Source organism: Leucopleurus acutus (assembly GCF_964270905.1).
Source record: "Leucopleurus acutus genome assembly, chromosome: 6".
In the NCBI taxonomy this organism is placed as follows: domain Eukaryota; kingdom Metazoa; phylum Chordata; class Mammalia; order Artiodactyla; family Delphinidae; genus Leucopleurus; species Leucopleurus acutus.
The window spans coordinates 118,542,980-118,569,461 of NC_139149.1; the positions used below are offsets into that span (position 1 = coordinate 118,542,980).

A 26,482-nucleotide genomic window follows, 5' to 3' on the forward strand; every position below is an offset into this window, starting at 1 on the left:
GCGGGGGCCAGGACCAGGGCAAATTGAACTGGGTCTTGAAGGATGCGTAGAAGTTCACTGAACCTCTTCGAATAAGGGGCGTGTGCTGCTGCTAGTCGCGGGCCTGGGGGCTCCGGACGTGGTGTCACGTTTCCATTTCCGGGTGGGGGCCACAATGCTAGAGGAGGACTGTGAAGCCTGGAAGGGCCTCGGGCCTCCCCAGCACGGCCCGTTTCCTCCTCAGCACATCCTCACGGGGCTATCGGTGCCCGTAGGCCACGACACCAGTAGCCCCAGAAGGATCGCAATTGGTGGGTGGAGCAGGTAACGGGAAGGCTGGCAGCCAGGGGCGGGGGTGGAGGGAGCCAGCAGATGGCCGTGCCGGCACCGCGCCCCGCCCTCCGAGCCGGACCCTGCTCTCAGAGCCGACGCCCCGCCCCCCGAGCCGGCGCCCCGCCCCTCCCCGAGCCGGAACCGCACCCCGCCCAGGACCCCGCGCCGCCCTGCCAGCCGAATATCTGCTGAATTGCATTGGACTCCGCGCTTGCCCTCTCGCCCTGCCTCCTCCGGTCCATTCACCAATCAGAATTCTGTGCCGCGCTTCTAGGCCGCGGCCGCGGAGGCCCCGCCCCAGAGTCCGCAGGCCAATCGGCGGCGCGTCCGCGGGGGCGGGGGCGGAGCCCTGGGCGGGGGGTAGGGACTGGGCGCGCGGCGCGGGGGCGGCTTACGGGCGGTCGCAAGCGGGCGGAGCAGACGAGGGATTTGAAGGGCGCTGCAGGCGACAGCGCGGGCTTGGCGGCTGGTGAGCGTGCGGGGCAGCGGGGCCCCGGTCAGGCAGGGGCCGGGCTGCGCCTCGGGGGTGGGCGGCGGAGGCCGTGGGCCGAAGCCCAGGGCAGGGCGGGCGCCTCCGGACGGCGGGAGGCCAGAGGAGTCCACGCCCGGGCTCAGAAGGCCTTACTTAGGGCGGCAGGCCCCGTGCGGGGAGGGCCGTGTGTGGGGAGCCTGCCCGCTGGAGGCCCGGGGTGGGCGGGAGGGTCCCGCGTGGAGGCGCCGGGGGTGGGCGGGGAGGGTCCCGCGCGGAGGCCCCGGCAGAGCCACAGGTGAAAGCTCGCGCCGCCTGAGACCACGCCCTTTTTGGCCTTTCCTTAGATTGTATCTTAACGCCGGGAATCGGTATTAGGTGTTAATGTTTCTGTTTTGTTTTTTTGTTTTTGTTTTTTTTTGCGGTACGCGGGCCTCTCACTGTTGTGGCTTCTCCCGTTGCGGAGCACAGGCTCCGGACGCGCAGGCTCAGCGGCCATGGCTCACGGGCCCAGCCGCTCCGCGGCATGTGGGATCCTCCCGGACCGGGGCACGAAGCCCTGGCTCCTGCATCGGCAGGCGGACTCTCAACCACTGCGCCACCAGGGAAGCTCAGGTGTTAATGTTTTTACTCCATGAAGTGTGGAACGGCTCCTCAGATAGTGGGGAGACTTTTAAAGACAGACGGTGAAAGCTGGGGCTGGAATATGCCCCCGTTTCCGTTTACTATGGTGGCTGCAGCCTCTGGTGGCCTTTCGTGTGCTGGTCAGTAATTGCCGTGAAAAACAAATTCACACAAGGTGCGTTGAAGGAAATAATGTCAGTCCACAGTGAAAGGATGGGAAGATTACATCTCAGGGTGGCTCTTCTCTGTACCTTTGCTCACGTCTGTGAGGGCGCTTCCGGCGGAGGACTGCGGAGGTGCTTGATGGGTGTCAGGAGCGTTGGACCAGCGGGCTGCTTGTGTGTGTGGACAGTGTGCAGTTTTCTCCTGCCACAGAGATGGGAGAGGACATTTGAGGTCAGCAGGCATGGAGTGACCTTTGCTGGTAGGCCACATCTAATGTTCATTGTCTGTATCGGCTGTTTTCTGAAAGTTTTTTATGAGTTCCTGTACACTACAGACGTAGCTCTTTGGGAAGGGTTGTGAAGCGCTTCACGCCCGTTATTTTATTTGGTTCTCTCACAATCTGCAGAGGAGACGTGCCCAGGCCCCGTCTGGAAGCAGAGGAGCGGGGTGACCGGTTTAGGGTCACACCCTGGCCCTGCTTCCCCGGTGCTCCTGCTTTGTTGCAGATTCTCCGTGAGCAGTTCACACTGAGCTGTTTGGACCAGACGCTGACAGGAGCTGCAGAAGTTTGCTGGCTCATTTACATGCATGGGCATCCTTTCCCAAAAGGGAAGTTTATATGATACATTCATCTATGTCTGCCTCAGGTTCCCTATCAGCAAATGAGGTTACAGTTTACCTGCCTCATAGACTTGTGAGGATTAAACATCAGTGGAAACGCTGTTAGCTAGATGCCTGGGACACAGTAAGTGCTTGACAAGTGTTAGCCATTATATTACCAGGTGGAAGAATGATCTGAGTAGACAGTAGAGAGAGAAGTACGCAGTATTTAAGCAGAATTATCCTGCTTGGAGGGAAGGATATGCACTGGATTGAGAAAGCAAAGGTGGATGCATGGGTAATTCCATGCAAGCTCTTTTAAATCCCCTGGGCCCCAAGGAATTCTGTTCCACTCCTTTCCAAACACTCCTGCCTCTAGTCACACCAGCACCTCCTCTATCCTGAGTCGGTAACAGGTGTTTGTTGCTGCTGCTTTTGCCCTTTCAGGTTTGTTCCTGTTTTTTCTTCACCTGCTTTCGTATGAGCCTGCCACCTCCTCATTTGCTCAGTGGGTCGTGAGCTTCCTGCACACGGCTTGGCGTTAGGCGCAGGGAAACCCCCCTGTAAAGCTGGATGTTGCGCCGAGGTCACTCTGGTGGTGCTCTCTGAGATCCCGTGTGTAGAGCATGATTGCACGGTAGCATATGTGTCAATTCCAGGTTTTACCTTGGCAACAGGGTGCCAAAAATATGAGGGGGTTCCACAAAGCTTAATATGATAGAGGCCGGTGTTTGGTGGGTTTCTGGTGATTCTGTAAATTTCGTCTAATCTTTTTGGAGAGCAGCTAACCGTATGTGATAAAGATTTTGATTTTGGAATCCCAGTTTGTTTTTGAAAACAAACTTTGATACATAAACTCTGCATGTCAGAGGGGTAGAGTACTCCTCAGCCAGCAGACATGCTCTGGCAATCTCCTTCCTATCCTTCCTTCCCAGCAAAATTTGAACCATTTTGATCCATGGAAATATGTTCAAAAACACGTCTTGACCAAAAAGGCGAGGTAGTTTGTACACAGCAATTACACGGATGTAAAAATGTGCGAGGACGTGGGCAAGGATCAGAAGGGAAGGTGGAGTGATGTAAGTAGTTTTATTTTAGGGTCACAGGACTGTTTTCTCGCTAAGCTGGTGTTCTGGTTTATACTCATTTTAAAATTCAAAAGCAGAAAGGCCCTCTGACGTTGTCGGGTGCAGTGACGAATCTTTCTTCATCCCCTCTCTCCCAGCTGCAGCACAGAAGGAGGTATGAGATTCCACCCAGACCTCTTAGGTGGGCCCTCGAGACCCCCACAGCCCGACCCACCGTGGGCATCCTCAGGGCCCCCGCCACTCTCAGCCTTGCCCAGCAGCCCCTGCCTGCGCACAGGCTGCTCTTGTCTAGCTGGTCTCCTGTCGCCCCGCAGGGCCCAGCTCCTGCTTCATCCCGGAGAGCCGTCCTGACCAGGCTAGCCGCGCTGCCTTCCTCGGTGTTACCTCGTGCCTCCTGCCTTCCACTCACTGCTGCGGCAGGCAGTGGTCAGGGCCACGTCCACAGTGGTCTCCCCTTCTAGATCATTGTGTACTTGCCACGTGGGGTCCCTTAAACCGGAGACGGGACAGCACGTGTGCGATGGGGGTTGTGAGGACCAGATGTGCAGACACCCGCTTTTTGCTGAGGTCTCCTCCCTCCCTCTCCACCTACCAGATTCCTGGAGGCTCCCTCACTTCACTTCCACATGGCTCTTACCGCCCTTTAACAGACTGTCTTCTTTGTCTTCTCCCACTGTCATGGGAGGGATTTCCTCCCTCTTACAGGCTCCCGTATCTTTAAGGACTTAGACTTGCTTGATACCGAGGCAAGGTGCTCAATCAGTGTTTGAACTAATCAAATTTTATCTGGGGCAAGGGCAGATGCCAACTTTTATGGGGCCTGAGACTTATCTAATTTGGGGGAGGAGACCTCTTTAAGAAAATACAGTGTTACAAATAAAAATCAATTTGAAAATTAATTTGCAGATATTTAGAATGAGAAAACGTAAATAAGATACAGATTTGAAAAAGCTGACCATTGATACAGACATCACTAAATCCAGAAAGACAGCATATTTGTTAATTATCTGACACACTTCTGTAATACTTTTCACTTGGCTATGTACTTTTTAGTTGTCTCTTCGTATGACAGAGAATAGAAAGAATTCAGTGATTCCTCTAGCATGGCTGATCAGAAATCTTATTAGTGATTGTTAGGATGCATAAAACATGGTTTCACACTTGCTGTTTCTAGCACGGCTATGTCTCGGAAAAGCAGGAGTTCTGTTAAATTCTGTTTTGCACAATTCCATTCAAAAACGTTAAAAAATCAATGGTGTATTTATAGTCATACTGCTACATTATAATTTTTTTTCTGACAGGCGAGAAGTGTAGTTCTGACTACTGAGTACCGCACTCTGCTTGCATTTTGACGAGTCTGGTGACGATTTTCCCACAAATGTGCGTCTGGCTCCCCGAGTTTCAAACCTTGCTCCTTTCGCAGGGCCCACACGCTGCCAGCACCAGGTGCCATCGGGTCTGTTCATGTTGCTGCAGGGCCTGGGCCCTGCACCTTTGTTCCATAACCCTCCAGCACGCAAGCACGGGACTGGCCGTGGTGTTCCGGGAGCCACAGCTGCATTGTGAGGTTGGTGGTCACCTCATTGTGAACACCTGAAATGTCTCCGCTTCAGCCCAAACTAAGGGTGTCCCTGGCTCCTTGTGCTGGTAGCTGGGTCCTCTCCTGAGCTGCCTGACGTGGAGGGAAGGAGGGACAGAAACAGACTTGGGGTGGAAGGGGCAGCAGTGTTAGTCGATTGCAATTTGAATATGTTTTCGAATTTCCCAGAAGGCTGTGATCATGGCCGCACTTCACTGCGGGCCTTTCTCAGGACCTTGGCAGGCCGGTGCCAGGTAGGGGCCCAGAAACGAGGCAGAATGGCTTTAGAGTCACACTGCCGGCATAGGGGCAGCCTGTGGTCCGTTGCCTGGTGCCACACAACACCGTGGAGGCACGTTCGTGAGGGTGCATGGCGCCTCCTCCTGCGGCTGGCGGGATGTGTCTGGAAGCAGGAAGCAGCGCTGGCTGTTTTACAGCCGTTTAAATGACTGGGCGTGATTCACTTTACCTCCTGCGTCGTTCAGATCCCAGTTGCCTTGGTAATAGTTAACACAAGCTGAGTGTGCGGGGAACAAGTCTCAGTGTCGGAACAAGAAATCAATTTTTTAAATTGATCTAAAGAGAGTGTTTTAAAATGTTAGTTTTTATTTTAACTGCACTATTTGAGAAGCAAGAACAAGCGCAACACCTAGAGGAGACGTGGGTGCTAACCCCGGCTCGCTCTCTGAAGGCAAGCGGGCTCGGCTGTAGGTGACCCCTGCCGTCGTCTGCCCGGAAGCCATCTGATTTCAGAAGTAGCGCACGTTCATCACGGTAGGCAATTCAAGAGATACAGGCGCCAGGAAAGAAGGAAATAAAAATCAGCCCTCTTCCCTCTCTCAAAGATGACCTCTGCAAACATGCTTTAAATGCATGGATGCCAAGTTCCGTTTGTGGGAAGAAGGAATGAGCCTCCTCCACCCTGTCTCTCCCGCTGACTGTGGCCACAAAGCTGGACAGCTGCGGGAGCAGCCCTGAGGACCCTGGCAAGGAAGTGGTGGCGGGCAGACAAAGGCCAGGGCCTGAAGTGCCTGCCGCAGGAGCACTGAGCTTCCTGTTCTCCCTCCAGCGCCCCCGGTCCCCAGAGTCTTCAGGTGTCCGAAACCCGGAGCTGGGCTCCAGGGGCAGATAGGGAGGGCTGCAGGGGGAGCCACCCAGTTTGGGCTCTAGAGGGAGTGGGAGAAGGCCACCATTTCTTCTCTCTCCCTGTTCTCCAGCCAGGCCTGAGACACCTAAAACTCCAAGGGCTTTTTACTCTCTTTCCTGCAGCCTGGTCCCAGCAAGGGTGCAGTCCCAGGACGTGCACGGCAGAGCAGGGGAACAAGCCACAGTCCTCTGGCTGGAAGACTGAGAAGTAAGCCAGGGAGCTATGGGTGGGGGGGAGCTCAGGAGGTGACCCCCATGGAGGGCGGTGCTCAGGAGGTGACCCCTCACAGTTGCCGGTGAACTTGTGGGCTCGACACCGAGCTGTACACGCATGGGGCCGACCGTGTGCCACTTGCCAGAGGCTGTGGGAACTCAGCTAAGGGGTCGACCACAGCCCGGGAGCCAGGCTGTCAGCTGGGTGATGGTGCACAGGGAGGATGGAGCCTCTGAAGGTGGAGCTGATGCTCAGACCACGGCTGCGGCCTGAACCCGGCAAGGCCCTGCTGCTGAAAGAGAAGTGCCACGTTCCCTGTGGGATTTGAACAAGGCCAGAGGCTCATAGCACAGTGTTTAAAATGTCCAGGATATAATCCAAAATTACCTGGCCTACACAGAACCAGGGAAATACCAGCTCACACGAGAAAAGACAGGCTACAGCTGAGATGACGCAGACATCGGAATTACCCGACAAAGACCTTGCGGTGGGCAGAATTTTGGCCCCCATGACCGTCACCCCCTGGTGTTACTTCTGGGAACAGGTTATGTTACGTGGCAAAAGCACATCGACAAGGTTCCCTATGCGACATGACTGAACACTGTAGACTCAGGAAGCAGAGCCCAGCGCTGCCCTCCCAGCGCCTCCCCCTCCCCCTGCCCCCAGAGGAAGGTCTTTCCTTTAGGTTTTGGTTTACCCTCCAGGGTGGTTGTTTGAAAAATGCATGTGTTTACCGTCTTCCTCTTTTAACTAGTTAGTGCGCCACGCGCCTTCTTTGTACCTTGCTTTTATTCACCTTTTCATCAGAGAAGCACGTAGAGATCTTTTCCATGCGTGACCGAAATCTGAGCAACTTCCACTGCTGTGGACAGTGGACTGCGCTTGTCTGGGGAGCCACAGGCTGACTTCCCAGCCGAGGGGGAGGCGGCTTGAGGGCCAAATCTGGGCTGGGCTCATGTCCTGGCTTTGTCACTTCTGAATTATGTGCTCTGTGGCAGAGCTTCTTTTTCTTTTTAATAGACCTGATTTTTAGAGCAATTTTAAGTTCACAGCAAAATTGAGTGGAAGTTTCACAGCTTTCTCATATGCCCCCCGCCCCCAGACGTGCACAGTCTCCCCCCCGTCCCCCCCACCCCCCCGAGTGGTACCTTTGTTACAAACCTGCATTGACACATCATCACCCAAAGCCTTGGCAGACTTTTGAGCCGAATTTTTCCAACTTCAAGATGGAAATTATATGTCACGAGTCGGTTTTTAAATTTTTTATTAAATGAGAATATATAGGAGCCGAGTTTGTAGTAGGTAACACTAAATATCAGTGGTGGAAATTTGTATGTAGCCACCAGAAATATTTTTAGGAATGAAGACTGCAAATCATTTTGTTCACCTGGGAGGGAGAAGGGAACTGGAGTCCCTTGTAGGCACCTGACTCTTGACACCGCTGATTCCCTCCAGATTTCTGGAGAGGGTCTCTGGCAGCAGCAGGGGAGTGAGCAGGGGCTAATGCCTGACGTTTAGAGCCTGCAGGACTGCGGGACGCGCTCTGTGTGTCTAGTCCAGTTTGCATATTCTTGCCTTTTTAATGTTTATTTATAAGCACACAGAGCAAAACAAAGTAGTTTCTGTTAGTTTATTAATTTATGTAAAGCAGATTCAGTGCATACATTTTTCCCTTTGATTTTTTCCCATTGTCAGACTACAGGAAGCAATCAGGCTGTATGTAGCAAGACTGTTGAATGAGCAGCTTCACGCTCCTGCAGGGAGGGGTCCTTCTGCTGCTCGTTCTAAAATGACACCATGATTATTAACTAACATTCACAGCACAGCAGTTACATTCAGTTTTCCATTAAGTGTCTTCCTTTCTAAACTTTCTTAAACTTAAAGCTGAGTAATTATCAAATGGGTGATTTAATGCCACATTGCCGTTGTGTAATAGCAAACAGAGCTTTCTTTGGAATATCAGCAGGAGGGTGCCCCATGGGGTCACTTCCTCTTAAGAGAACTTGTCTCCCTGGGATGAACCTCTGGGATCAGGCCGTCTCGTGGTCCGGAGTCTCAGCCTAAGCTGTGTGGGTGTCTTACTTTGACCAGGTGCAAATAACTAGGATGTAAGCATGCTGCTCACAAGGTGTACGAACCTGCAAAGGCTTCCTCTCAAGAGCCATGTTTTAGAATTCCTTGAGCCAAGAAAATGGTTTTTTTCATCTGTCTAACATATCTTTTGTTCTTATGAGAGATGAAACAAGGGTAAATTAAAAGTATGCTGGTTTAAATATATTTTTTATTATAAAATAAACACAGATACAGAAAAACTGCATTAATCAAATGTACAGATTAATGAATGAAGTGGACACTGTCCAGTGAAGCGATGGAACTGTGCCGGCCACACCCAGGACCCCTCCCCTGTGCCCTGCCCCCGGGACAGGCCCCTCCCACCAAGGGGACCACTGCCCTGACTGTTCTAGGAATAACCTCCTTGCCTGTTCTTGCAGTTTTCTCACCCGGATGTGCCCCTCAAGACAGGTTAGTCTTGCTTGGTTTGGTTAGTTTTGTTTTGTTTAAAGTAGGCGTTTAGACATGACTTTCTTATAATAAGTAAAAGAGAAAGAACCTGAAGAAATTTTTTTCCATCTAAAATTATTATGAAGAAATATAAATGAGAATTTTACAGTGGAATACACAACAGAAGTGACTGCTAAAAGTACATCTTGGTTGTATATATGTTTTCAGAATTGTAGCTTTACTTAAAAGGGAAAGGATCACTTTGGTGCCCAAAGTAAAACATCCCGTAGCTTGTTTCAGGAGAACCTCCTCTTGGTGGCGGGTGTTGGGCGAGTGCTGTGAGCTGACCACGCTTTACTCTCACCTGTGTGCGCACCTGGGACACCTGAGCGGTGGGCTTGACTTCCTTAACACCCCTCTCTTCCGCAGTAACTACTCAAGTTTGTGAGACTGGCATGAAAACGCTCACGTTTATGGCTCTCAGAGCTTCTTATACCTCACGCTGAGTATCAGTCAGTGGCAGGAAAACAGGGCTTTTCTGAAGTGTGGTTCCTGACTGCGGCATACACGGTGCCTGTTCTTTGATGCCTGCGACGTTAATTAAGTAAATACTTAGCAAATATTTACAGAATTAGTGACCGCTCCCGGGGGGCATGCAGCCTGGAGAGAGAATTCTGAAGACGGTAGGTAACTGCCGACCTGAACCACACGTGTGGCTCAGGGGATCTACGTGCCAGTCCGAGCCGTGGGTCAGCCCGTTTGTGCATGGGGTGGGTCGCAGAAGGACACGTCGCCTCATCGCTTTGCTCATGCTACGCACATTTCACCTTTCCCGGGGGTTTTAGCTTTCTCATTTTCTGTTTGCTTGTTTGATAAACCAGACATGCATGGAAATTCTCACGCAGATTGTTGGGAAGGTCTTCGCTGAGTAGGGTTTAAGTAGGAGTTGCTTGGCAGTGGGTCACTGAGAAGCTTTTCCATCTTAATTGAAGAGATAATAAGTTCATGAGTTGGTTTATCTTGATAACAAAATAAGCTCGAAAAAGAGGAAAAGGCCACAGGACTCAGCAATTAAGTTGGCATGAAAGGGCACGGACTAGGAGTTTAGTGAGATTAATTCTCTAAAATATTTACTGCAAATTAGTAGAAGACTTTTTGAAGATGATTAAGCAAAATAAAATGATTTTCACCGCATCTGCATTCTTTTTTTTTTTTTTTTTTTTTTTTATTTTGCGGTACACGGGCCTCTCACTGCTGTGGCCTCTCCCGTTGCGGAGCACAGGCTCCGGACGCGCAGGCTCGGCGGCCATGGCTCACGGGCCCAGCCACTCCGCGGCATGTGGGATCTTCCCAGACCAGGGCACGAACCCGTGTCCCCTGCATCGGCAGGCGGACTCTCAACCACTGCGCCACCAGGGAAGCCCCTACATTCTTTCTTGATTAAACATCTGACATTTGTGTTTGCCCTACTGTGTTTAACCATTAGGTATGTTTCTTTAAGTTGACTTTCATACATAAATACACGTATTTAAGAAGGGAATTGGCCATAAATAGAAGGTAATTATATTAATAAGGACGACTAAAAGCAAGGCAGTATGACCAGATTCTAGTGGGCACTGAGCCTGTCCTTTGGTTGTTAAAAAACAATGGCGTGATTGGCTCTGTTCAACTTAACCGCTAAGAACCGGAGACCCTTCCCCCGGCACGTTGAGGAGGGTTGAAAGGGCACGAGCGCCTCCCGGGGCAGCTCTCTGACCCTTGCAGACCCTCGGTGTCGTCATAGGTGACGAGGGCGTGGGTGGTGGTGACCACAAGGGTATTATGAGGACGGGACAGGGCGGGTGCTGGGAAGGGTGGCACGCGTGTGCTCCCCGTGACGTGTGCCAGGCTGTCACTCAGCGCCAAGTCTGAAGTTACCTCCTGAACCGCTGGTGGCCCCCACTCCAGCCTGGTGACACAGCTTAGAAAAACCAGGGTGTGCAAAGCGGGCAGACAGCCTGGCTGTCTTCATCCACCTTCCTTGGCATTTTCCCCACCGTGTCAGCGGAGGTGGGGCCCGGGACCCATGCTGGCACCGTGCTGTGTGTACCCCTTTCCCTTTGCTGAAAAGCGCTGTCCGGCACACAGAGCGTGTGGTCAGCACGTGAATGTCTGGGCTGGTGGAGGGAGGAGGTGCAGGGCCTCCGGGTGGTCTGGGGAAAGAGAGGCAGGCGGCTGTGGGCCTCCCCTCCCCTGCCGGTGGGCAGAGATGCTGCGGCTCCTTCAGAGGGTCTGGGGGTTAAATGAGTTCACGCACTGCCAGCTTGCGTGCACCCCAGCGATAGTGGTGTTGGGGCGTGTTGCTGTGTATGCTCACCAGTCGAGGTATGAGGAGAAGATGATCTTTCTAAACTCCTAATTTTGATGTACGTTAAGACTCGTAGAAGTGCGAAAACAGTGCAGAGAATTCTTGTGTACCTGACAATTTTCTTACGTTGTTTTAATATCGAAATAACTGGGGATAATTTGGGGGGTTTTTGTGTGTTTTAGTGCATTCCTCACTCTTAGCTGGTGAAGAATGGGGGAGCTGGAAGGAACCTACCGCGTCCTGCAGACCCCAGGGACACGCCTAGGCGCCCAGACCCCCGCGGGCGTCAGCACCCTCGAGCCTGGGCAGGGCCCCTCGGCAGCAGCGGCGTGGCCAGCGGCCAGGACGCCCATCCGAGTGCAGCTGCTGGACAGCTCCGTCGAGGTGTTTGATGTTGAGGTAAGAAGCGAGATTCCTGGAGGCCTAGTTCCTCGCGTTTTCTAGAAGTCGGGTAATATTTGGTATTATGTACCAAACTCTATTTTGCTGGTTAGACTTTGCCTGTTTATCAAGTCGCCCATGAGTGGCTGGGCTGGTAATAAAATCCTTGGGAACTCCGTCTGCGTTTCCCCTTTTAGTTTGGGGAGTGGTGTTCTCCCGACTTAAAATTCTGACGTAATGTGGTCTTGACATTCTTCTCTTTTGAGAGGCTGGCTGAGAGCCACGCAGTGCAGACTGGAACCAGCTTGTCTCCACCCAGGTCCTGGTGGCCGAGCCGCTGGGTGAGGGACGCCCCTTAGCCTCACAGTGTGTCCTCGTCTGAATGTGAGGGTGACTCAGGTCCCCGCTTCCCAGGGTGGCTGGGGTGAGGGCAGAGCACTCAGCACACGAAGAGCCTGGCACAGCGCTCGCACAGGGCTTGTCTTTCTAGGTCAGCAGTAGGAACATTTTTATTGTGAAAATTCTGTAATAATACATTGCACTGATAATGTTGGCAAAGACAGTTGAATATAGCAAATGTTTGAAAACATCTTTTCTGATTTTCTAAATGGCAATAGAATGAACGTTCTTTTAAAAAATTACTTATTTTCATAAGTAATGCAGGAATACATTCTTTTTTCTAATATTTTTATATTGGTTTAAAGTAATACCTTTGGAAGCATCCCCTGCTCTTAATGTCACAAAGTAAAGACGAGAGAATGAACTTAAACTTTAGCAGGAGGTTTATTTATGCTTGGGGAGAGGTCCAGATGCTACACAGAAAATAGAAAGATGATTGAGGAGCTGTGGGCCCGGTGTGAAGAGGCCTAGAGGAAGCCTTGAGGCTCCCGCAGAGCCTGATGGCAGGATGCCTTGTGTGAGAAGGCAGAGGTGAGGAAGGAGGTGAGCACGGTCGGGGGCGGGGAGCGGAGGGGAGAGGCCAGCTGGGGGGCTTGAGGAGTAGAGGTGCCCTCCTGCTTGGAGCCCAGGGTACACCTTGAGTGTTCGATGGCAGGTATCTAGTGCCTAGATTCCTAGTGTCTGAACTCAGGGAACCCTGAATGCTTCTTTTAGGTCTTATTTGAGGAAGAAACCAGATGTCATTTCGTCAGGGCAGTGGTAACTGGAACTGGTAGGGCCTGTCTGTCCACCTTCCCAGGTCACTCCTGTGTTGCAAGAAGCAGCCTTTGCAGGGCAGGGAGTTGGGAACAGGCCACCTTTGAGCCCTGAAGCGGGGGACTGGCTCTCGGTCCCTGTCTTACCGTACTCGGATGAGTCACCTGGAGAAACAGGTTAAAGATCTGGGAATTAGCTGGGCTCCCACGTCTTTTCCGGACAAATGTTTGGAAGAATTCCCACCGTGTAGCCGTCCTATGATAAACACATTTGCTATGGTCTAGACTTAAAAGAGGTTCAGATTTTTTGAAAGAAAGGAAGGAAGAAGAGAAAAGAAGAGAATTGCATTAGTTAGGGTTTACTTTTAGAGCATCTTTTTCTGGCCTGCTTAATGGTCTTTATCAACTAAACCTAGGACCAGAAGAGGAAAAAAGCACACATTTATTGTTGAGTCATAAATAAGATGTAATCCTTCTCTGAGAAATTCGCTTTTAAATCAGAGGTAGCATTTTATAAAGGTTCAGAATATAGAGGGCATGTCGAAGTATTAATAAATTGAGATTGTTGTTTCTTTTAACCAAATAGAACCATCATGTTTGGTATTTTGATAGACCTGGCAGAGTTACCAGAAAGTAAAGAATCAGATTGCTGTTGTATATCCCGAGTTGGGTGGGGTCCTTTTTAAATTGTGCTACTCACTGATGCATACCTTTCAGGAGAAGTTAAAACTCCATGTATTTTTTTGTAAGTTAGTTGTATTCTATTTCTAAGTACCCTAGTCGTCTACAACTGTATCAGTTAGCTTTGCTGAGTAACACGTCACCCCCAAACCTGATAACTTAAAAGAGCAAATATTTAATATTTTCTGCATGTCTGAGTGTTGGCTTGGAGGTTCTTCTGGTCTGAGTGCTGAGTGGTCTAGGATGGCCTCGCTCACATGTCTGGGGCCCCAGCTGGAACCTCTCTCTGTGTGGGACCTCACTCTCCAGCGAGCTGGCGTGACCTTGTGCGCATGGTGATGGGAATGCGCTCGGGGGTGGCAGCTGTGAGGTCCCTGAGGCCTAGGCTTGTAATTCACACGTGTACCTTCTGCCGGGTTTGGCTGATCAAGCAGGCTGCCAGGCAAGCCCAGGTTGAAGAAGTACCCGGAGTCTGTGGCCATTTTCTGCAGAGGCTCTCACACGGCTGCTGCCAGGGATCAGGTGCACAGTCCCTGGAAAGTCTCTGAAGCTCTGGTATCTGGTGTCAGCGGGCTGGGCGGGTTTGCCAGATGAAGCACTTTGTGGGGCCTCCTCCGGGAGGGGCTGCTGGAGAAGGTGCATCTGCCCTGCTCCCTCCTCCCCAGTGTCTCCCGTGGGCCGCCGTCGCCAAGATCCGAGATGCAGAGCCCAGGCTGGGTCTCCCTGGGCCTGCCGCCCCTGCCCCACCATCCCTGGTCACCGATCTTGTCTGTCGTTCCCCCGCCCGCCCTGTACAGTTGGACTGAGAGACACACTGTGGTTGGGTGACTTTCGCCGTGGGTCTGTGGGTGGTATAGACTTGAGGTGCCGGGCAGTGAGGTCCCGGGGCGGATGGCCTCTGTTGGTGGCACAAAAGGCAGGTCTTGGGGAAGACGCCCCCACCCCGGAGCTGGCCGGGCTCTCCTCCTGGAAGGCAGTTCCTGGGCGGCGAGGCTGCTTCCGTGTTTGGACCAGTGCCGGTAAGTGCGGTCGACCGAACGGAAGCGAGGGTGAGCTTGGGTAACGTGCTTTCGTTAGGAGTTTTTAGTTTTTCCCTCTGTGGCAACGTCTTCTGACGCTAGGGATTCAGGTGTTGTGTTTTGTGTGTCTGGGGTTTTGGGGCCGTCCACACCTATCTTACGGTGTGCTGATTTGGTTTATTTTTTACTAAGTATTCTGCAGTATTATCTGCAGACTCGCAGGGTTGATGTGCAGCCGGTGACACCTGGCCTGGTGTGGCCTGTGTGGACTCCCCTGGTTGATACTGAAGGTTTATTCTTAGGGGAAGAAGTTGACGTTTAGTTATTTTTGAAACGGCGTCTTCTGCTGGTGCCTGTGGCTCTTCACAGGCAGAGTCTGTGGCTCATCGTCTCCTGCTGCTTCAGCAGCTGAGGCTGCCCTCCCCCAGCCCTCATTCCCTTCCTTCAGAGGGGTGAGCGCATCCGCGAGCCCCCGGCTCCGTCTGTCTCCCACCCACTAGGGCGGTGATGTGAGCTTTGCTTCCGCCAGCTCAGGCCCTACGATACCGGCCAGCGCTCTGAGAGCCAAAACCGCTGGCTACACGGGAGCCTTTTCTTCCTCTGGCTTTCTCTCTCGGTCTGCAGTCCTGCTGCCCCAAAGTCAGGGTGGCTGGAAGCTGGAAGCTGGGGTCTGTCTGCTTTTTCCTGAGCAGCACTGGATAAGCTGAAACTTTCTAGCAGCTTTATTGAGATATAACCGTACAGTCACCCACGTAAAGCGTGCAATTCAGTGGTTTTTAACGTATTCACAGAAACGCAGAGCCATCACGCCGGTCAGTTTTAGAACGTTTTCATCCCTCCCAGTTGGAAACCCCACGCCCTTTAGCTGTCGCCCTCGCAGCCCCAGCATCCTCAGTGCCCCCCCCAGCTCTAAGCAAATCGTGACCTGGGTCCTGTTTCCACAGACCCGTTTCATCTGAGCAGAGTCGTACGTGGCTTTTTGTGACTGTCTTGTCACTTAGCGTGGTGTTTTAGGGGTTCATCCACATTGTTGGATGTCTCAGCACTATTTTCCTTTTTGTTCCCCACTCGTCAGCTGGTGGACGTCCCACCTTTGGGCTGTTGCGAACGTCGCTGCTGTAAACGTTCGGGTACAGGTTTTGTGGGGACATGCGTTTCCGCTTGTCTCGGACAGACCCCTGGGGGTGGGACTGCTGAGTCGTACAGCGACTGTGTGTGACCGTTTGGGGAACTGGCAGACTGCTTTCCAAAGCAGCCGCACCATTTATATCCACCAGCCACTTCATGAGGCTTCCAATTTCCCCACGTTCTCAACTACACTTACTATTCTTTGACTTCTTGATTCTAAACATCCTAGTGGGTTTCAAGTGGTATCTCGTTGTGGTTTGAGGTGAAATTTTTAAAATTTTTAATGGCTAAAGAAAGGAAGGTTTTCAGCCCAAAAATATGAGAATTGTACCATTAAAAATTTATCTTTGGGGCTTCCCTGGTGGCGCAGTCGTTGAGAGTCCACCTGCCGATGCAGGGGACACGGGCTCGTGCCCCGGTCCGGGAAGATCCCACATGCTGTGGAGCGGCTGGGCCCGTGAGCCATGGCTGCCGAGCCTGCGCGTCCGGAGCCTGTGCTCCGCAACGGGAGAGGCCACAACAGTGAGAGGCCCGCGTACTGCAAAAAAAAAAAAAAATTATCTTTGGGGTGGTTCCTTGGATAGATTATGAGTAATTGTGGAGTTAACCGTCTAGCTGTGGCCCAGTTACCACACGTGGAGTGAACATTTCTACATCCCAGAGTTGTGAGGACCACAGAGAAAGCAGGCTGAGGGCAGGCCCTGGAGGCCCTGGGAACTGAAGCTGGTAGAGGAGTGGGAGCTGCCGTGTCAAAATTTTTAAAACATTTTAAAGTTTCATTTAGACTTTTACTGGCACTGTATTTATTTTTATTTATTTTTAAAAGATGTATTTGTTTGTTTGTTTATTTATTTATTTATTTGGGCTGTGCCGGGTCTTAGTTGCGGCATGCGGACTCTTAGTTGCGGCACGCAGGATCTAGTTCCCCGACCAGGGATCGAACCCGGGCCCCCTGCATTGGGAGCGTGGAGTCTTACCCACTGGACCACCAGGGAAGTCCCCTGACAATTGTATTTTTAAATCAATATTTATCTCATCTGTAAGTACTAGCTGCCAGTGTCTACGATTTAGTCTCATCCATTTGGATCATCTGCTTTAACAAACTTATGTTTATCGTGATTACGTATGATAATGAAGCAAGGTGTACTTCGTGGTTCTTTATATTGATTACTAGTTTGTGTCCGGAAGGGCACAAAGAAAGGGGGAGAAATCTGTCTGATGGATTCAGGGTGGAACTTCAACTCTGTCTAATTTTAAGTGATGTTTGACATTTACTGATGGGATTTTTAACTCCCTGAAGGTCAGTCAGTGACCAATTTTTTGATCTAGTAAAATCATGATTTGTTTTCACTTAATTAAATGAATTCTGTGGTTTTGAAATTAGAAATCTGACCTCAGGTCTGGAAAGTTTTTTTTCTCAGCTGTAAGAGAAACCATCTGGAGGCCGTGTGTCGGCTCGATTGTCCTGCATGCAAAGTCAGGGAGTAGAAAGTGTCCAGCTCCTTGCCCTGTACGTGTGAGCGGTGTCCATGCTGCCCTGGCAGCAGCAGAGGGGCCGAGCTGGCGGTCCTGTCCTCCCTGGAGAGGCCTCCCCTCGACTGCAGAGGGCGCGGCATTGGGGACAGGGCACGTTCCTGCGTCGCTGACCATTCATGGCGGGTTTAGGAATGGACGTCACCTATAGCTTTTCTGTTATCTGGAGTCGGTATTGCGGAAAGAGTGATATTTAGTGATTGAGAGAACAGTCTGGGATGTGGTTTGGGTGAGGGAGACCTCACCCACGGGAGTGAATGTCATGCCTTCACTGGCAGGTGTGGTGGAGTGCTAATGAACGTGAAGGTTGCTCACGTTTCCCCTTTTCTTAACATCCTCAAAAGTTTCAGAGTGGGCTTTCTTTCTTTCTTTTTTTTAGAATTGCAAAAGCTTTAGCTTAAATATGTGGCAAGTAGGAGGACAGATTCTCAGCCATGAGGTCCCATGCTGGAGGACTTGGAAGTTGCTATTCCAGTAAAAACTTAATGTTTTCTTTCTGGCCAGGAAGAAATAGCCAGAATTCCGGAGAGTACCGTAGCCAGATGTCTGTCGCTGCTCCTACACGAGCGCCCTAAATATGGCAAAGAAACCGCCTGAGAGCTTATTTTGGTCTGATCTCAGAAGAAGACGTTAGTAATTCAGCATCTGAAGTTTGGCGATAATATAGGCTTTATATAAGAGCTCTGTGTGTCCCTAGTATATGCAGCAATTATGTGATTCTGCCCTAGGTTTTGAAACCTATTATTTTGTTTTGGAAAATTGATCTGTGTTTTGACCCTGAAGCCCAGGAATGTGGCAGGGTGGGACGAGGCAGAGGTGTGGACGTTTACCCAGTTGTGGTATCGAAGCTCCAACACACATGCACGCACACGCCTGCACACGGACATGCCTGAGGGTTGGCATGCACAGTCTATGTTGGATGACCCCCGATGATGACCGATGACAAGTGGAAAAGAATCGGGAAATGTCGCCGAGGGAAGACCCATCCCCACGGTTGTGTAATGGAAGACAGCAGACTTGTCTCAGGGTCCTAGCAGAGGGTCATAGAAAGGAAACTTGCCCATTGGGTTGTCTTGACTTGCAAGCTGTTTCCTGAGCCCTTAAGACACGTGACGGGTTTATGTCGTTGGCAACCCCAGCAGGAGGCAGAGGCAGAGTGAGCTGCCGGGTGACGCAGCTGGCCTGTGACCCCACCCCACCCCCTGGCTGTCTCCAGAACCCTTGCTCTTATCCACGTGATGCTCTCATTTACTGATCAGAAAGAATTTGGTTCTGTTGTCCTGTGTTCATAGGAGGCTAGAAGAGCTGACCTTGTACTTGTTTCACTGATTGGGCCCTTGAATCGCTGTTCCCGTTCAGCTTCCACCCCTTCCCAGAAATTCCCGATGCCTGCACTCTTGGCCCAACTCCCCACAGGAGGTGGCCCGCCTGAGAGTGGTGCTGCCTGACCACCGAGGCCTCCCGGGCTCGCACGCTCATCCCTCTCCCTACAGCCGCGTGGGGCACGTTAGGACCAGGTTTTAAATCTCAGCGTCTCACCACCCGATGGCGTGAGGAAGGGCCTTGCTCCAAGTCTGGGAACGGCTTTGCTCAGGGGCCCCGTCCGGACGTGTAGCCAGAGCGGGGTGGGGGTGGGGGTGGGGTGACGTCCGCGCCTGTCTGCTCCTGCGGGGGCCACGTGGGCGGGGAGGCTAGAAAGGCCCAGAGTCGTCCTCTGTAGGCCTTCACTCGGCTGCCCGACACACACCCCATGTCCTGCCCGCCATGTTGAGCCGTGTAGCCTGGCACACCCCAGGGCTTTCTGCACTTATAGAATCCGCTCTGTTCAGTGGTGAACAGTGTCTGGGTGTTAGGAGCAGTGCTGCTGCGGATGCTCTTGTGTGTGTTGCTGCGTGCGCTGGTTTCTCTAGGGTGTGTCCCCAGCGTGCACTTTGTGGTTGTAGGATGTGTCCATTTTTGCCCTGCCCAGGTACGTGGATTGCTCTGGAAACCCGTTAGACCGTCTCACGGGCCCTTCGTCCACACAGGACCACTGCCAGCCATTCTCTGATCCTGTGGCCTTTCTCCTGCTGCTTCCATCCACGGGGGCTGCTGCCCAGTGTGGGCCGCTGGTGGGCCTGGCCCCGGGGCTGTCTGCATCCCGTCCTGATTCCTGTCCCCAGCCAGGTCATCTGAGAGCGCTGCCGTCCTCCTGGTCCCCCCACCCCACCCCCTGCAGCCTCCAGTGAGCCTTTCACACCTACTGCACATTCGGGTCGCCAGGGCCACCTTTAAAACATGCCGTGCTGCTGAGGAATCCTCAGGTGATTCTGGGCAGGATGGGCGGCCGGGGTTTCGAGAAGAGCTGACGGGTTCTGGAATGTGTGCCCTCCCCCACCCCGGGCACCCTCTGCTGACCCATTTCTCCTGACCCTCATTTCTTCCCTCCGTCCATTCATTCAATCCCTGAACAAAACAAACACACCCTCCCCCTCCCCTCCCCCCTCCCTCCCCCCTCCCCCTCCCCTCCCCCTCCCCTCCCTCCCCCTCCCCCTCCCCTCCCCTCCCCTCCCTCCCCCTCCCCCTCCCTCCCCCTCCCCTCCCCCTCCCCCCCTCCCCCTCCCCCTCCCCTCCCCCTCCCCTCCCTCCCCCTCCCCTCCCCTCCCCCTCCCCTCCCCCTCCCCTCCCCCTCTCCCCTCCCCCTCCCCTCCCCTCCGCCTCCCCCTCCCCTCCCTCCCCTCCCTCCTTTCTTCCCCTCCTCTCCCCCCCCCCAGAAGGTATGGTGTCCCACAAGACTTCCTCCAAGCTCCACTTCTCAGTGGAGCTTTGCTAGGTCGTAGCAGCCGCACAATTCATTTTCTGTCCTAAGAACCTAATTCTGTGTTACTGATCACTTTCAGTTAAAGAAAGTAACCAAGATTCTCCAGAAAGCTGGCTGGAAGATTGCAATTCTCTCTTCTTTCAAGGAGAGCGTTCTGTGTTTTCACTTGTACTGTGTTTAATACACGTTTTTTCCAAAGTTTATCTTACTGTTTCACGAATAGCGTGTTCACCAGGATTAGCACTTGCACCGGTGCTAATCGGTCCGGTGCTAATCGGTCCGCTCCCTGGCAACGCTGTGCCGCTGGCGAGGCTCTCGCGCAGCCGGTACCTCAGAGACCAGCCAGGATGGCACACAGGGTTCCTGATGCCACCTGTTTGGGAGGGAGTTCAGCTGATTGTTACAAATCACACGTGTCCCTTGTAAGAAAATGGAAGATGGGGAAGGCCTATCGCCAAGAATCACCACCCAGGAAACAGCCAAGCACAGCGCTCTGAATGTCCTTCCACCCTTTTATCTGTTCACATATATTCGCTAAACACACCGCCAATCAAACCACATACATTTGTAGTCTGTTTTTAAACTTAGCATACTGTTGAACATGTTTCTGTATACTTTCTCCTTACATTTTTAATGACTACGTAGTTTTCTAGTTTTCAGTTTCTTTGTGATAAATCTTTATACACATTCTGGATTTTTCCCTGTAGCTGGATATCTGGAGCTGGAGGTTCTGCGTCAGCGGGTGCTGTACGGCCTGCGGGGAGACCCACAGAGGGCAGAAGCGCTTTACACCCCCCAGCAGCACCTATTATGGTTTCTAATGAAATCTCCAGTTTAATAGGCAAAAGTTATGTTTTTTAGACACAGTTTTATCAGACTTAACTATTTTGGTTTTGTTTTGAGGGGTTTTGTGTGTGTGTGTTTGCTCTACTTTTTTTTTTTTTTTTTTGGTAAAATAGATGCAGGAGAGATTTACCACGTTAAACACTTTTCAGTGCGCAGCTCAGTGGTGCTAAGTCCAGTCTCATCGTTGTGCAGCCATCACCACCGTCCATCCGTGTCACTCTTCATCTTGTAAAATTGAAGCTCTGTCCCCCTGAAACGCTGACCCACCCCCAGCCCCTGGCACCCACCATCCTTCTGTCTCTGTGATTCTTCTCCTCTGAGTACCTCAAATAAGTGGAATCGCACAGTATTTGTTCTTGAGCGAGTGGCTTATTTCACTCAGCCCCGTGGTGTCGAGGTTCTCTCGTGTTGCAGCACGTGTCACAACTTCCTTTTCAAGGTGAATGATGTTCCACTGCATGGATGGCCCACACTTTGCTTAGCCCTTCAAATACTGAGGGGCAGATGGGTTGCTTCCACAGCTCAGCTCTTGTGAGTGGTGCTGCTGTGAACATGGGCGTACAGACGTCTCCTCAAGACTCTGCTTTCTTTTCGTTTGGGTGTATACCCAGTAGCGGGATTGCTTAATCACGTGGTCATTCTATTTTAACTTTTTGAGGAAGCTCCATACTGTTTTCCACAGTGACTGTACCATTTTGCATTCTCACCAACGGTGCATGAGGTTTCTAATTTCTCCACATCCTAGCCAACACTGGTTGTTTTCTTTTCTTTTTCTTTCTTTTTTTTTGATAGCAGCTATCCTGATGGGTGTGGGTGGTACCTCACTGCGGTTTTGATTTGCATTTTCCTGATGGTCAGTGATGTTGAGCATCTTTTCATGGGCTTATTTGTATATATATGTCTTCTTTGGAGAAATATCTGTCCAGGTCCTTTGCCCATTTTTGAATTGAGTTGTTTGGTTTTTTTGTTAAGTTTTAAAAGTTCTCTACATATCCTGGATCTTAGTCGCTTATCAAATATGCAATTTGCAAATTTTTCTACATCATATTAGAAGTTAAAAAAAATGGGAAGTTGAGAGTAAGTATATGGTATTTGAAGTGAAAAGAAAAGCCAGGAGATGCTGGAGACATCACAGAAAGTGACAACTTACAGTGAAGAAAAGGACAGAAAGTTTATGGCAAGCACAGTCAGGGATTGGACACCTGGACAGGCCGTCGGTGTGCGTTTGTGCCACTTTCTGCGACCCCATGGCTCTCGGGGGCAGGTGTGTCCCAGCACCTGGGATGCTCCGGGCACCACTATGGAAGCCGGGCCGGGATGCCAGGTGAGCCCAGCCTTCTTGCTGCTTATGCTGCAGTAGAAGCTCGAGGATAAACTAGGGAAAGCAGAGCCCTTAGTGCTCAGGAGAGAAACAAAGCAGGCAGGGGCGGAGAGTGGGTGCACCCTTAGACAGGAAGGGGTGGAGATGGACTGGCATGTGCAGGGGGCGCAGGGGCCTGGAGGCTGAGGACCCAGAGCCGGGCGTGTGGGTGGGAGGAGAGGGGACGCAGGGGGTGGGTCCCCGGGGAGGCCCTGGCCCTCCTGCGCTCAGGCCCCTCTCAGCGAGACACACGTGCCAGCCATGTCAGCTGTTGACCAAGGAGGCCGCTTTAAACTCTCCTGTCCTCGACTCCTGGGTCACAGTAATTATGGGCTTTTATTTTCAGCGAGATTTTGACTAGTCTTTAAAAGAAACATGAAAAACATCTGTAGGTGCTTCCCAACTGTTGTTACTGGAATGCTTTGGAATGTCCTTTGCACATGTGTTACGCTTTTGTGTGTGTAATTTTGTAGTTTATGTAACTTGCCACCGTGGCAGAGAGGAGCCCAGCCCTTACTTGAGGGCTTTTTCTGGTGACAGTGAAAATCAGGAAGAAATGTTTTCCTGCTTGGCTCCTGGTCTCAAACCCCTGCCTGGGACTGAGCCTTCTTCAGAAGTTCCCGTGTAGACTTCTGCCGTAGCTTCACTGTTAAGCCTAAAATATCTTTTTCTAAAATAAATTTAACATTACTGATTATGAAAGATACATTCTTTCTTACTGTTCTATTTTTAGATATTTATAATGTTTCCTCATAATTATATTTTTTGCATTTGTTTTATCCACTAATATGTGGCCTTATGCTTTTTTGCATGTTTTGATATTTGAATCTGATAAAGTTAGATTTTTATAGCCGAAGAAAAGCCTTTTTTCCCCATTAAAGTAATTTTCAGTTAAGACAACTCAGAATGACTTTAAGGCTCTAGACGTTGCTTTCCTTCTGGAAATTATGTTGGAACATGGACTCTTTTAATTCAGACACTAAGTCAAGGATAGTCAGCTTTATAGCTGTTTGCTTCTGGCTCTGATTTATATCAATTCTATGTCTTTTAAAACTGTATAAAATAGTAGAAACATATCCTAAATGTAGCGAGGAATCCAAATTGTATTATGAAATGAAACCATAAATTTTACATAAGTACTGAGATAAAATTTAACTTGTTAGCATATTAACATAAAGAATAAAAAAAGACATCTTGAGAGACTTTGATACACTCTTGCTGAGAGCACAGGCTTCTACGAAGGGTCTTCAATTTTTCCTTATTTAGTGGAATCAGATTAGGAGACACCTAAGAGCACCAGAGGAGGGCAAACTTGTTTCGGAAAACTGTTACTCTAAGTTCTGGAAAACTAAAGTTTGTTTGTTTTTGTTTTTTTTAATTTTTATTTATTTTATTTTTATTTTTGGCTGTGCTGGATCTTCGTTGCTGCGCGCGGGCGTTCTCTAGTTGCGGCGAGCGGGGGCTACTCTTCGTTGCGGTGCATGGGCTTCTCATTGCGGTGGCTTCTCTTGTTGCAGAGCACGGGCTCTAGGCACATGGGCTTCAGTAGTTGTGGCACGCGGGCTCTAGAGTGCAGGCCCAGCAGCTGTGGTGCACGGGCTTAGTTGCTCCGCAGCATGTGGGATCTTCCCGGACCAGGGCTCGAACCAGTGTCCCCTGCATTGGCAGGTGGATTCCCAACCACTGCGCCACCAGGGAAGTCCCCCAAAGTTTTTATTGCTGCAGATTTTCTACAGTTTAGAAACTGATGCTGTTATTTTTAATTATTCAAGTCAACTGACTTTGTAAAGTTATAGTATTTCGTGTTGATTTTTTTTTTCTTTTTCACTGTAGAAAACTTTTTATGTATTTTTTTCAAATGATAAGATTAAAACATGCTCACAGTAAAAAATTCAGTCAGTCAGTACAGAGGAAAACAGTTAAATGTATTATTCTCCTACACCCAGAAATAATGTCTTTGACATTGTGGTCATGTTACCCATTTAATCTTCCAGACGGTCAGCCGTGTGTGTGCACGTGGGGTGCAGGCCCACAGTCCACGTCACACCCGTCCACTTGATCATGTAAGCACTTCTCAACGTTTGCGCGTTTACCTGTTTCTCTTTTTACCTCCTGTAGTTTCTGTGCTATGAATCTTGACACCATGTGAATTGGTACCAAGATATTCGTTGTAATATGCTGATGGGCATAGCACTGTTTTCCTCTTATAAAATATGTACTTTTTTTTGGTCTCAGTTGCCTTTTTGGCCTAAATTCAACCATGTATTCTATACAGTTCGTGTTCCCTTACTTTTTGTTGTTGTTGTTTGCCATATTCGTGATTCAACCAGGTCATTCTTTTATTTTCAACCTTTCTGTATCATTTGCTTCAGCTGTGTTTCTTGTATACAACCTAATGGCCAACACTGAGTGTTTGCCACATTCTGAGTGCTGTTCAGAAGCACTTTGCGTGTACTATTTAATTTCCTCCTTAACCATTAGCAGCATTATTATTAGTTTTGTTTTATAATTGAGAAAACTGAGATACAGGGAATTTTTAAAACTTACCCAGTACTGGAAGTTCCAGCCAGGACAATTAGGAAAAAAAGGAAAAGAGTAAGAAAAAATGAAATAAAAGGAATCCGTATTGGAAAGGAAGAAGTGAAACTATCTCTTATTTACAGATGACATTATGATGTATATGGAAAATCCTAAGGAATCTACAAAAAAAAAACAAAACTATTGGAACTATTAAATTCAACAAAGCCACAGGATACAACATTAATATACAAATATCAATTTGTATTTCAATACACTAGCAATGTACAATCCCAAAATAAAATTAAGAAAACAATTCCATTTACAGTGGCATCGAAAAAGAATAAAATACTTAGGAACAAATTTAACAAAAGAACCTCAAAATTTATATGCTGCCTGGTAGTCAACTACTAATTTCTTGAAGGGGAAATCTGTAGTTTTAACCCATAAAAAGAATTTTGAAAAGCCAGTTAGTCACCTGTAGATTTTGAATGAAACTTTTTATTTATGGGAAAAAAAATTCCAAAGGGAATAGCCTAGAAAGGTCTTTTCTTTTCTCCTTTGCAGTATAATTATAAAAATAATTGCAAATTCTCAAGCACAATAAAATTCTAATTAAATTACAATTCACTGATTTTTTTATTTATATGGTCAAATTATCCTCCCTTTTGTATTGTCCATCCATTTTCCTATGTTTTAAAACTTAAACCACAGCTGTAGAGTGTTTATGTTGAATCCAGCTACAAAAATATTAACTATTTTTTACATTGCATTTTTTTCTAAAAACTAAACACAATAATATATGTAAAGTCCTAAAATAATTGAATCTTTTACATTTGTCTACTAGAAGTACTGATTTGTGATAGAACCAGATTTCATGTTCTCTGAAAAACTCCATTAATTAGGGGGGGAAATGCCTACATGCTACTAAAAACAAATTCAATAAATCCCACTCTGTTTCTGAAAAACATGATCTTTAAAGATGAATTTTAAATGCCAGAATCAAATGTCAGGAGAAACAGACTTTTCTTTTTTTTGCCTTCAATGAATAGCTAAAGATTAAAAGAAAAGATTTGGTTTAGAGAACATATATTTTTCACTGGCATTTTAGGATGGTGTTTACCAAAATGTCATAACTGCTTATTTGCAACTGTTCCTCGTGCTTCTAGCAAAGGGCGGTGAAAGGAAACATCGAGCTCAGCTGTGGAAGCCCAGGAGTTTTGCTTTGCATTTCATCCCTCCACTTCCCACCCCTGCTTGGGATGGCCCAGACCTAACCATCACTAGAGACAGCTCAACTCAATTCCAAACACATATTATGAGCCCCAGTGAAACTGTAACTTTAAAACAAACAAACAAACAAAACCCCTGTGCACTGAAAACTGTAAAACTACTGAGAGAAGTGAAGGGAGATCTAAATAAATCAGTGGAAAGATATCCCATTTTCATGGATCAGCAGCCTTGCTATTATTAAGATGGCAGTGCTCCGCGGCTGACCTACAGATCTATTGTGATCCCTGTCAAGTCCCAGCTGGCTTTTTTACAGAAACTGACAAGGTGATCTGAAAATGTATATGGGAATTCAAGGGACCTAGAATAGCCAAAAACAATCTTGAATAAGAAGAAAGTTGGAAGAGTCACACTTTCCCGTTCCGAGGATGACTAGAACGCAACAGTGATCCGGGTGGTGTGGTGCCAGCACGACAGAGGTACAGACCACCCTCCGTGCCTGCAGGCCCCACATCACACATTCAGCCAAGCACGGATGCATCCACGCACACGTGACCCGCAGACATGGAGCACCACTGGGGACTTGAGCATCTGCAGATCCGGCTCTCTGTGGCAGTGCCCCTGGATACCGAGAGGCGACGGTATAGGTCAGTGGGATAGAATTGAGAGTCCAGAAATAAATCCTTATGTGAAGTCGGACCCCTCAAACCGTGCACAAAAAGTAACTCAAAATGGATCAATGACCTAAATGTTAGAGTTAAAACTATAAAACTCTGGGGAGAAAACC

General features: G+C 49.6%; 1 protein-coding gene across 1 annotated transcript in view; it reads left to right on the top strand.

The window, feature by feature from the left end:
* The first annotated feature begins 705 nt into the window (after nucleotides 1–705).
* Nucleotides 706–26,482, top strand: part of FARP2 (FERM, ARH/RhoGEF and pleckstrin domain protein 2) — a 93,124-nt gene continuing 67,347 nt past the window's right edge. The window contains exons 1-2 of the mRNA XM_082841885.1: nucleotides 706–781; nucleotides 11,229–11,445. Of these exons, the coding sequence (XP_082698011.1) occupies nucleotides 11,257–11,445 (189 nt within the window). The 5' untranslated portion in view covers nucleotides 706–781; nucleotides 11,229–11,256. The remainder of the gene's footprint in view (nucleotides 782–11,228; nucleotides 11,446–26,482) is intronic.